This window comes from Manis javanica, chromosome X (genome assembly GCF_040802235.1).
Source record: "Manis javanica isolate MJ-LG chromosome X, MJ_LKY, whole genome shotgun sequence".
NCBI classification, from domain to species: Eukaryota; Metazoa; Chordata; class Mammalia; order Pholidota; family Manidae; genus Manis; species Manis javanica.
Genome location: NC_133174.1, coordinates 136,320,056 through 136,332,341, shown reverse-complemented (window position 1 = coordinate 136,332,341; position 12,286 = coordinate 136,320,056). Strand labels below are relative to the sequence as shown.

Genomic DNA, 12,286 nt, shown 5'->3' with positions numbered 1-12,286 from the left:
CATGTCAAAAAAGAAATAAAAAAGCCCAGTCGGATTTTTAAATATCCCCTTGTGGAACCACAGACAGCCCACCACTAATTATAAAGCCAGACTCCCCGCGATGTGCTTGCCTTGAGAGAGAAGTGCCGAAAGGAAGGGCTGACGGTGAATCCCTAACATTTCAAATGCCTCAGCCCCTCCTCTTCTTCACAGGTGAGGTGCCCTGTATTGCTTGTTTGTCCTTGGCTTCGGGAGCATCACTATGATTTCAAGCTCTTTATGCCACTGGGCAAATCAGTGATGACTTGCCTGCTTCATCTGGAAGTCTGCTGTGTGGTCACTCTGCACAGAGCCCTGGGCACTGCAATATGTGGCTTTGAAGTGGCTGCCATCTGGACCCTGGGGCCACTGAGGTTCATCTGCAAAGGACACCCGGAAGTATCTTCTCTGAGTGTCTTTACATCTTTGCTGTGCATATTGGCTTCCTGCTCCCCGTGAACATTATAGTTTAGTCTGAATAGTATAAATTGGGCTGAAGTTGAATTAAGTTTCATGCAGAAAACAGGTTTGCTTTAAACCACAGCCATTTTTGTACATTAAAGAAAATCCATCAAGATATGATCTTTTTGTAATTCTGCAGCGCTCAGACACACAAACTCTTACTAGCAGACAGAAAGGCAGATTATTTCAATTAAGAGGCTGTTGCTGACAATTGTAAGCAAACTTTCTTCAAGGTTCATGGCAGCAATGCACTTTTAAATTTCTTAGTGACTATCGGGGTCTAATTCTCAAAATATGGTTACTGCAGTAGTAACCTGGGATTTTAATCTAGTAGTAAAGGTCAAGGCAGGTCACTGGTTTCAGGTCCAGTATAAGAGAGCACCCCAAAAATGCATGAAGACAAAGGATAGACTTAATCTCAAATTCCATTATCTAAGACAGTGAGATTGTAGAATGTCTGTGATTTTTTGGAAAGCTTTCCAATTCTTCTACAATGGTCAAACCATCAGTAGATTGAATAGGGAGACCTTAGGAGTGAGTTAGGTGGGTGGAAAAATGGACTCCTTCTCTTCAACACAGTCAAACATCCAGAGACATGCTGGGGTTGTCTAAGCTAACTGGGAGGGGAGTGACACACAGAGTGATTAATTTTAAGTCAATTGCTCTCTGTCAGCATTGGAAGTTGATCCTTTGATTCAAATCACATCGATACAACACTTCTGAGAAGTAATGGCAGATATTAACAAAAAGAGCATCAACTAGGACTCAAGAAGCTTGGGACTAAGCCTTGCAGCACGACGTGCTGTGTGACCTTAGGCACCTCACTTGAGCCATCTGAACTTGATTTTACTCACTTCTAATGCCGGGAGAGAACTAACCCAAATAATTGAGAGCAAAGCCCATCCATCAGCTCATCCAATGGCAGCACAGCTCACTATGGACCCTCCGTAATACCGCGTCTCTGTTTTACATATGATGAAAGAAAGGTTCAGAAAAGCACCGTGCAACTTCATCAAGCCACATGGCAAGAAGTGAGAGCTTGGATTTGAGCCCCAGAAGGGGATGCCCCAACAGCTGAGAACCCCTGTCCCCTGGCTCCCAGGATTCAGCCACGATCAAATGTAACAAATGGAACAATATGGGTGGAAACAGAAAAAGGCACAGGACTAGAAAGCATTATTACTATCATGTGTTATTTGCTTCTGTCCTTAACAATGAATAATTATTCAATTGAAGCTTTATACGGATGTGGCAGATATGATATAAGAAAGAAAAGTTTGAGTTTTGTAATCCAAGAATCCTAGAGTGAAATTCCAGCTCTTTCAATGTCTAGGGATGAGAGCTTGGGCAAGTCATTCAGTTGCTCGGAGACAAAATTCCCTTCCCCATTAAATTGGTTAAATCTGACAGAGGTGTTGGGAGGACGGAACGTGATGACGAGTGCACCAAAGGGCGATGATGATACGCCATCCCATAGCGTTGTTGTAAGGAGGGAGCGTTTGCCACAGTGTGTCGCATACAGAGGGGGTCAGAAGGGGTGACTCTAATTACCCAAGCACATTGTTCTTTGCTGCCTTTCCTTCTGTAAAGTATGATATATGAGAGGATTTTGGAGACACCTACAATGACCTTTCAATTCCCAGATAGCTTAGCCAATTTCTAGGTGTGATGAACATTAACTACCCTTTTTCTTTTGCATTTTCTATTGAAAATCTGGAAATCTTCCATGTTGTTACAATACTGAGGTATCTATCTGGGATTTCTAAAAGGTAGGGAATTTAAGCAGAAATGAGGGCACCCCTCCCCCATCCCTTTTTTCCTCTCAGGCACCCCAGAACATTAGCCAAAGACCAGGCAGTGCATTAGGGGTTGTCCTGGTAGATATTGGGTGTCAAGATCCCACAGGGTAGTGGATAAAAGAAATGGTGTTCATTTGGTCTTTAGAAGGCACCCCCCCACACTCACCCCACTCTGTACCTCTGCCCCAACCTTGGCAGTGTATTTGGAGATGTCAGTCAAACAGCTTTGAGACCTTTTCTTTGTTTGGTGCTCATGAATGAAGTAGATGGATGCACCACGAAGAAAGCCGTTTGTCAGGTTTTTCAACTGATCTTACAGCTGGAATTGTGCAAACTTCTCCATGATTCTACCAACACTGCTCTCCTCTCATCAGTAAAACGGAAGGGCTTTTAACAGCTGTGAGAAGGGGTTAAGAGCAGACCATGTAAACATAAGGTTCCTGGTAACGTAATTGTGACAAAGGATCTGGCTGTTTGTGAAGCAATCGATAGGATGGAAAAGCAGAATGCATAGTTTAAGACTGTGGGGTGGGGTGGGGTGGAGCCGGAGGGCTATTCCTTCTCATCTACTCCAGGATCGCTTGGATTTTGTTCCTGTTTAATTTCTAGGAATGATCTATGGGGCTTGTCTATACTGCTGCTCTATTTTCTTCACCTGGGCCTGAAAGACCTGTCAGGGCTCTGATTGATGACACCTGGCCCTGAAGCCCTCTGGGTAATCTGGGGACAAGACCCCATGCTCTGATGGGAAGGCAGAATCCTGGCTTCCAGTCCCAGCTCCACCATTCCCTGACTGGAGGCCTCTGGGCCAATATCTTCCCCTCCCAAGCCCGGCTTCTTTTCACTTGGCTATCCGACAGAACTGTGACACTCACAGGAGGCTGATTCACTGTGTGCAAGTGCTTTACGATAATCAATCACTGCACCCATGAAAAGTAGCCCTGGTTGTAGCATTTGCCAATCTAGTAACTGAAAAATGAGTGTGCATGTGTGTGTGTGTGTGCATCTCATTAGATCAGGCAGCATGAGAGGGACCCGATATTCTAGGATGTAGAGAATGTGCAGACATACATGTGCGTGTGTGTGTTATCCCAACGTTATGCTCAGTCACACAACTCGAATTATTTTAACTTTGGCCCCTTGCCTATGAACTTCAATGCCTTCCATCAGCAGGATTTGCTTTACTCCCAGTTACTATTCAAAATGTCCAGAACTTGGAAATAAGCCATTAGTTGATAATACTGGGAATATATTTTCAAAATTACTCCGCCATGAGGTTATAAAACAACTTTCCAATGATCAAACAAGTTGGTAAGCATGAAAGGTGATGTATGAGCCTCTCATAAAAACAGACCTAAATGTCAGTTCTCTTTTCACTTTAATATGGCAACACAGAAATTTCTGGCAAGGGATGTTGTTCTCATCACAGGTCACCGCAATCCACCTTACACAGAGTTTAGATGGTAGTGTAAGTCCCTCAGAGGCACGGATCCTTCCGGCCTCCCCAGCAGGTGCACCTTGTGGCATGGTGGCATAATCCGGCTGCAGGCCCTGAGCTGAGGCTGGATGTGTGCCGGCCTGCAGAATGTCCACATCAGCACGTGCAGTGTACATGTGAGCCCTAACTCAATGACAGTGTTCAGATATAATACTTTCCTGGATCTAAACCAAAATACTAGGGACCATTTTGGCCTGCCTTGTGGACAGTCCACTTTGGCCTAATGCCTGGGCAAGATCACATGTGATTTACATCAGTAGGGCCATCTCCAAAGTGTCCACAAGCTGGCTTTAGTATGGTTAAGAGCATGCGCTCTGGAGTCTGCCCTGTTCTGGTTTTGTTACTGTGCCCCTTCGGGCAACTCATTCATTGTCTCTGAGTTTCGGTTTCTGCCTCTGGAAAATAATGACGGTGATCCCCATGGGCTTGCTGTAAAGAGAGAAGGTGCCTGGCACATAGTAGGTGCTCAATACATGAGTTAGTTCAGGTGATGGTGTCATGTGTGCAGGTCTAATCGTCTCTAACCTGTGAGCTCCTCAGGGGAAGGATGCGTGGTGTTCCGTTCTGAGGTACCACAGTGCCTCGTCCAGAGCCTCACGCACAATAGGCGTTTAATTCATTTTTGTGGGAAGGAATAAAAGCTTGAATGAATGACTATAAACATGGATGCAAATCAGGTAGAAAAGAAGAGATACTTGACTTTTCCCTAAGAGAAAGAGAGAGACGTTTGCTTCCAATTACAGATTCTCAAAACCCACCGGAAACATATGAGTCTTGGGCATGTGAACAATACCACAAAAATCAGATCCCATTTTTCAAAATGTATGCTAGCTGAGCAAAAATTTCTACTTTTCAGCTTTTGTGAGGAAAGCAGAAAGCCACAGCTCCCACTGAAGGGGCCCCGCTTCTCAGTCTGGGTGCCTGTCAAGCACCAGCCACCTCAGCGCGTCTTGATGGGAGCTTTTCGAGTGCCAGTATTGCTTGTTGTCACATTAGCCAATATATAATCCTCAAAATAAAATCCTCTTGATGTCTGATTACTCTTCTTAAGGACCTCATGCTGATTCATTTCAAACTGTGAATTACCTTTAATTCACAGCTTGATCAGGCTGCCAAATTTGGTTTCCTCTGCTCCCAGGTGGCTTGTCCCTGGTGTGGTGGAGAACTTCCAAAAATATATTAAGTCCTTAGGAAAAGTTGGCAAGCTCTGAGATGCAGGGCACAGAAGATAGGTTAAAAGCAAAGGTTGGCATATGTCTCAGTCTGAAAACCGGAAGGGCTGCAAACTAGAGGAAGTCATGGAGATTACCAGTTTATTAGGGGAATTAAGTTTGGCTTTTGAAGCTTCAAACTGATTAGTAGTATTTCTAAATTCCAAGTACCAAATCATGTGTTCTAATTAAGAATTCATCTGACTAAGAAAATAACAGTCATTTTTCCCCTGCCTCATTACACAGTTACTTTGCTACTGAAATTGTATCTAAACAGCAGACTGAACATCTACTTCAGGAAGAATATATGAAATTGTTAGAGATGTGGGCTATTGCTCTGCAGTAAGGTACAACAGGTCTCAAATCCCAAATCAGATTCCCAAAGGAAACAGTTTTGATGATCAAAGATGTGGTAGAAGGATGACCAGGGTTATAATTAATGTGAGGAGTATTTTTGATTAAAGAAAAAAAAATTGAAATTCATCTAGGATATCATACAAGGCTTGTTATTGGTTATAACAAACTGAAAAACATTCTAATAATCTTTCTATTCTCTATGATAATGAAATTTTCATATCACATAGAGAAAAGTTTAGAAATAATGCTTTATTTAAGCAGTTTTGACCTGGTTGTTTATCACCTAAAACAGAGAGGTGAAGTATAATTTCTTGTGAGGCTCCTTCTCACCAATCTCAGCCCTATAAGTCTATTTGAAGGTTGTGCCCAGGTTCAAAAGGTCAAGGTTAGTGTTCCAAATCCCTGACCCATCAGATCCCAGAAGGAAGGGCAGCTTGGTGGGAAGAGAGAGGCCTGCATCCAGCTCTCCGTCCATGGAGCGGTATAACTTACGAGGCCCTCTGTGTCCTCAAGGCACAATGTCCATTCAAGTGTGCAAGGTCAGTTTGTCTTCCCACTGGACTACGCACACCTCATGGGGAGGGTCTAGCTTTGGTTCATCTGTAAAATGGGAATAACTTGGAGCCTCTCCAGGATAGCTGGCAAGTGTGGTAGTGTGATGGACACAAAAGCACTTGGCATGGGGCCTGGACACTAACCTGGTACATGTATTCAATAGCAGAATGACTCCTGTCTGAGACACCTGCCATTCCTGAGACAGAGTCATTTCCTTTCCTCCTAACAAGGGCTATGGTGAAGGATTTGCTCACGTGGAGTGCATCCCCACTGCCCACAGGTAAACTGAGGCTGGCCACAATGAGTCTGTCTCCCTAAGGCTTTTCGCCAACTCTCTGGGTCCATGGCTGGGAGGTCCCCAAACCTGTAGTCAATGCCATAAGAGGAGGAACTGGTTTCATGGCAAGGGAAGAACAGTGCCATGGCTGCATCTGCCTTGACATTGGGCTTGCATAGAGACCCTGCAGGCATCTCAAGAGCAGGGCTTAAAACACAGGAGAGGCTTGATTCAAAGGGGACTGGACGGTTTCCAACTGGACAGAGGGCAGATGCTCCCAACCAAGTACAACAAAGGGACTGCCTATTTGCAGCTGCCATCTTCTCAACAGTGCTCACAAAACGAGATGAGTCAAGGCCTGCTGACACGCCCAGCCTTGAGTTCATTGATGCTGTCTGGAAATGCTTCTCAGGGTAACTGCATATGTCTTCACTGTTCCTGTTTAGGATGGCTCATGAAAGACCAGCAAGGCCATGTATTTTTTTAAAGCCACTGTGCTGACAAGTAATTGACTAGATGAAGCAAGCCAAGCCAGCAAAGGACATCCAGGTCCTTTGGGTTTGATCTCAGTCATGTTCTATGCCAATGGCTCCCTTAAGAAACTAGAAAGTAACACAATCTTTGCTGCATCCATTCAACCCCTGAATCTCATCATTGAAATAAATGGATCTTTTAGAGGAAGAATGGACATGATATTACTGTACAAATATACAAGTCTATAGCTCTAAGAAATACAGTTTGACCTTCATCAGTCCAGGCCCCACCCTGTCTGGGGACAGAGATCTTTTCTGAAGGAGGCTACAAACTGCACTGGATTTCGAAGACTTGGGTGAGGCCTGTTCCAACATTACAGCACAGCTCAGACTCATAAACTGGGGAGATAAAAAGTGGTTAGGTCTGCTTTCCTCTAGAAATGATTAAGGGTTAAAAGGTAAATGTGCTTTGCTATTGTTACATGTAATTACTAAAGAGTATACTTGCTTACATTTGAATTCTGACAAGTGTTGGGGCGTGTACCTGTATGTATATACACATGCATACTCATCAGTTTGGTTACTTTCTCTTAAGGGGTTATACCTGTATATTTTGAAATAAAAATAAATTCCCCTATGATGTAAACTTGCATCCTCTGAATCCCAGCTCCGTGCTTTCCCCACGATGCTAAATGGTTCCAGAGGGTGGGGGAGGACTCAAACTCAGGTCTTCAAACTACCCCCCACCCCCGGTCTAATGCTCTTGCTTCATGGGTGGTGAGAATTCCAGCTGAGGTGGGTAGGATTCACCCCACAGATGAACACATCTAAAAAGCACCGCGTGTCAGTGGAGCCTACCAAGTAAGGAAGCCCCAGTTCTCCAAAAGGCCAGTCATACTCCTGGCCAGGCCCAGAAAGTGCAGGGACCACCAAGAACATGGAGGGAGCCTGGCTGGTTCTCAGCTTGTGCTCAGGCAAACTTGGGCCAGTGTTTGCAGACCCGGTGTCTATGCATGTGGTCCTTCTAACCAGTCCAAGCCCAAATGGAAGATCTGCATTTCATCAACTGGGGAAAAGAGGCCCAGAGGAGGAGAACTAATAAAGCATCCCAGCAATTAAGGGATTCTGAAGTGCATGACCCCCATTTCTCTCCACTGCAGTAAGTGGCAGGAGCATGGCCAGAACATGTGCTGGCCTTGGGAACGTGTCTCTCTGGCAGCAACCCTGACTTAGGGGTTGCTTTCTACCAAGCTCCAGCCACCAGCAGTCTGTCTACACTCAGATGTTCTTAGTCACCTGGAGGATTACCTGCCAAATGGCAATCCTAGAAGCTGGCTTAAAATGCGCCCCATAGTAAAATATGGGAGAGTGACAGTCATGCTGAGCTGATAATAACTTGGAAGCTAAGAATAAAAATAGTTATTACAACTCTGATCTGTCCTATGTTAAATCCATTCTCTACCATAAGAAGGGAACTTACTCCAGCTAAAGTCTGATGGACAATGCTTTCAATTTAGATCAAGCAGCTGAGAAGAGAGAAGCTCATTCATAAAAGAACTGTCTTCTAGTTTTCTCGATACTTCCTAGAGAGAACCTCAGTTCTCCTGAATGCATTATATACCCCCTCTGCTATGAAGTGCTGTTCACTGGAAATGCAGTCTCTAACTATAAACTGCAATTACTGAGTGTATTTGCGTTAGTTACAAACCATTAAAATATTGCATTTTATGGCCTATATGGAAATCAGTATATTTCACAGCAGAAGCCTAATACTCTTGCTTTAGGAGGAAGACCATTTTACAGTAGGAAAAATATTTTTATGCTTTTTCATGTTTGGAAACCTGCATTGATTTTCTAAACGTTCATGTGTGTGTGTGTGTGTGTGTGTGTGTGTGAGAGAGAGAGAGAGAGAGAGAGAGAGAGAGAGAGAGAGATTTTTATTGACTTTTTAATGGGAGTGGGGCAAGGTAGGAGAAGGAGAGCTACTGTTTACTAGGATAACAAGGGGAAGGCCAATTAATTCGCTTGGTGATGAATGGAAAAGCTGAGATGAATAATATCAAAGATGATTCTGATTTCAATTTTTCCCTACAATTTGGTCCTTAAATCAGGGTTATGGTTCTATTTTTTTCCCATCCCTCATTTTTTCTCACTTCTTTGAATGGAGAATTATTTGTTGTTGAAAGTTGAACTTTGAATTAGAAGGCACAGACCAGACCAGAAGACCAAATGAGAAGGCCAGTGATGGGGTCAGCCATCTGGGGGCTTTGTGGCTAGACAGAAACAAGACCAGTGGCTTTCTTAGAGCCTTGCTCTATGTGGGAGTCATTCCCAGTTGTCATATGCAATTATTCGTGATCTTCCGAAAGGTGAGCAATTTACTTCAAGTGTGCCATTGGACCACTTGAACATCATAAATTATTTCATTTTGAAGATTTTCAAGTATGTGACTATTACACAGAGAAGTAGACTTCCATTTTCCATTATTAGGAATGAAAGAAGTTGTGAGAGACATACTCCCTTGATACGCTCTTGGACAAATGGATATTACAAAATCTACAATAGTTAGCCTGAGGAAATTGGTTTCTTCATACCCCTCCTCCAGATAACATTAATAAAAAAATAAAGACAGTGCTGAGTGAATTGCAGGGCCCTGGCTTCTGAACTTCAACCTAGCGTCCTGTAATCTCTAATTCCGTCTCTTCCTGGCTACCCTTGTTTGTCTTTAATATACAGTCGCCAGATGACCTGCAAACAGCAAGGTCTCAGGATGACTCGCCATAGCAATCCACTCAACATTTCATGCCCACTCAAGACATGGCTGCTTAGACATGTCTTCCCCATCCTAGTCAGTGGTGGCTGAATAGTGCACATAACGGTACCTGTGGCCGAAGTTACATAATGCTCATCTAACTGCTCATCGCTCATGAATTCCAGTTGTTTTCATACCCCAGGTATAAATCCAGACTGCCTACATCATGAGAGAGTCTAATGATGATCACATTCATTTTTACTGTTACTTGCTTATTGTGGGAAATCCCATTCTCCCCTCTAACCAAACTCCATATTAGTAAGAACCAAGTGTCATATTTTCAAGGAGCAAGAGAGAGATTCACTCAGTGCTGAGACACTGTTTCCTTGCCAATATCCCTGAAGAAGCCTGTGTTGGAAACCCAAGTACTCACGACCTGAGCAATACTGACTTCGTAGAAGCTCTGCTGGTCGGGTCACTCCACTCTGAAAAGAAAGGGCACACATGATTACGATGCATGTTTTCTACTGTCAAATGATTATTTTGAATGCACTTGTCTTCAAACATGCAGCCCTTCCAGTTACACTTTCTCACAGCATCTTGCCATGAATAACAGATGAAAACAATCAAAAGGCACCGATTGGATGTACCACAATATGACTTCTGTTATTGTTGTTTCATGTTTTAATGAATGTTAGGTAGGAAAGAGAAGAAAGTGAGGAAGAAGAAGACATGAATGTTTGGACTAAGAAGAATTTCTTAAGAACACCTACTTTGTAAGGTGAATCCTGGGGTCAGGTGTTGGGATTCCTATAAGGAAGAACACATACAATACAAACATTAGTTAAGTGATACAAGGGGAACAAAAGGTAGAGCTATTATTGCTGAAGAGTTAGCTTGACTAATGTTTGCAAAAAGGAAACCACTGTTAGCAATCCCATTAATGAGGCTTCTGTCTGCAGCCCTACTTGAAGGATGAACATTCGCTAGCCCAGCCCGCTCACTGCAACACGACCACGACTGCCGCTGTAGCAGAATTTTAAGTAAGAGTGGTATCTGCTTGGAAATGTGTGCAACACGGGAACAAATGACCCGCATGTGTGAAATTCAAGTGTATAATTTCTCACTTAGCCAGGCAATGATGCCTCTAAGGAAGTAAAGGGTACTTGGTTCAAACAAACAAATGATCATAGTTTTGGTAGAAGTGTAAACACTGCTGCAATTAATACATTCACTCAGTTGTTCCCTTTTACCAAAACAACTCCAGTTTTCTACCTTAGCTGTGACATATATACAATAGATGTATCTCATTTTCTCAAGAGAAATGTTCTTAAACCTTCATCACAAATTTGGTCAAGTATAGGAAGCCATTTGAAATATGCTAGTGGAGCATATTATTTAAGGGAACTTGAATTTTATTTGAGTTATACAATACATTCACTGTTTTTGCAAATCTGATTTGCACACATTGGGCTTTCTGATAGCAGGGAACACTTGTGTGGATTCTAACAAAACTTTCAGGCAGAAGCCCTACAGTGAGATACAGGGCGTACACGGCACTGTGAGAATGAAAGAGAGATCGACTGAAAGCAAGTGTTCCAAAACTGGAGACAGCAAATTCAAGTCAATATAAAAATAAGCTATGTCAATCACTGCTGCAAGTAATCTACTCTTTAAGCCTAATCTTGCCACCATATAGTGGAAAAAATAGGATCACAGTATAATTTACCTTTAAGAGAAGAAAGCAAGAACAGTAACCCTGTGCTTTAATCAAAAGTGAACCTTTCGATCTATTTAGTATGATTCTGCGGCCCAAGAGACTTACCTTCTGGCAAGCCCACCACTCCAGGGGACTGCCATAAACTCTACAAGAGATGGAAAAGGCCTCTGAACTAAAGAGCTGTCAGAGCCCATGCAGTTTGCTGCTCAAAGGCTTTTGTACCCTCACTTGATCGAGAATTGGCTTTTGACAGGACTCTAACAAGCCTGGCCATTTGATTCTCACCCTGTTGCAAATCATAGATGGTGAGGAAGGGGAAACACTGCTTGAGGCATGAAAACCGACAGCACAGGCAGCACAGGGGGCCAAAGAAAATAACACCGCAAAGTCAGAACTTAAAAAGCAGAAGAGTGTATGGCCATTTAATATAGTGGCAAGCATTTCTAACCATCCTAATAGCTACTGAGGGCCCAATTACAGCACAGTGCAAAATTACAGCCTAGTACAAAACTCATGCTCATCATATTGTCTAAGTCATCGAGAAAAGACTTAAAGACTGTTCACTATAATTTTTACAAGAAGTCAGGAAAACATCAGTTACATTTCAAAAATGATTCCTCTTACATGATTCCAATGGAGGGAAAACCTTTGGTTATCCAAGAGTTTCAACTCCCAGAGTGGAAAATAAATGAGTGGTTAGCCATTTGTATGTCTTTACTATACACTAATATTTCTACCTGTTATTTTTTTAAAGGCATTTCCTTACAATTGCATAGAGTAAACTTGGGCTTGTATACCTTTAGGAAGTGAAGGACAAGTTGCAAAGTCAAGTGAAACTAATATCTGATCAAAGAGTGAAACATGCAGCCAGTCTCTGTGCTGGTCTTGGAGGCCTGGACTGAATCATTCACCTTCATCCAAGTATTTTGTACTTTAGACCCAAACAATCAATTTTTCAGGGCATTAGGGCAGTGAGGCCTGAAGCAAATTGGAGGGTCATATGATTCACTGATTCTGAGTCATTGGTGTTATACATTCCTGATACAGCTTTTAATGTTAAGCTAGGTAAGACTTTTTAAAACCAGAATTCCAAACAAATGAGTACCTTTGGCTACTTCATTTACATACCCAACCCTGACTGGAGATAGCTTGACTGTGGAAAGA

General features: G+C 42.9%; 1 protein-coding gene across 4 annotated transcripts in view; it reads right to left on the bottom strand.

Annotated features, from left to right (window-relative positions):
• Positions 1–12,286, bottom strand: part of AFF2 (ALF transcription elongation factor 2) — a 438,865-nt gene that overhangs the window by 125,134 nt on the left and 301,445 nt on the right. For all 4 annotated transcript variants that reach the window (XM_017639874.3, XM_017639876.3, XM_017639875.3 and 1 more), the window contains 2 exons: positions 10,176–10,212; positions 9,854–9,887 (listed from right to left, as the gene is read on the bottom strand). In XM_017639874.3, coding sequence (XP_017495363.2) covers positions 9,854–9,887; positions 10,176–10,212 — 71 coding nt within the window. The remainder of the gene's footprint in view (positions 1–9,853; positions 9,888–10,175; positions 10,213–12,286) is intronic.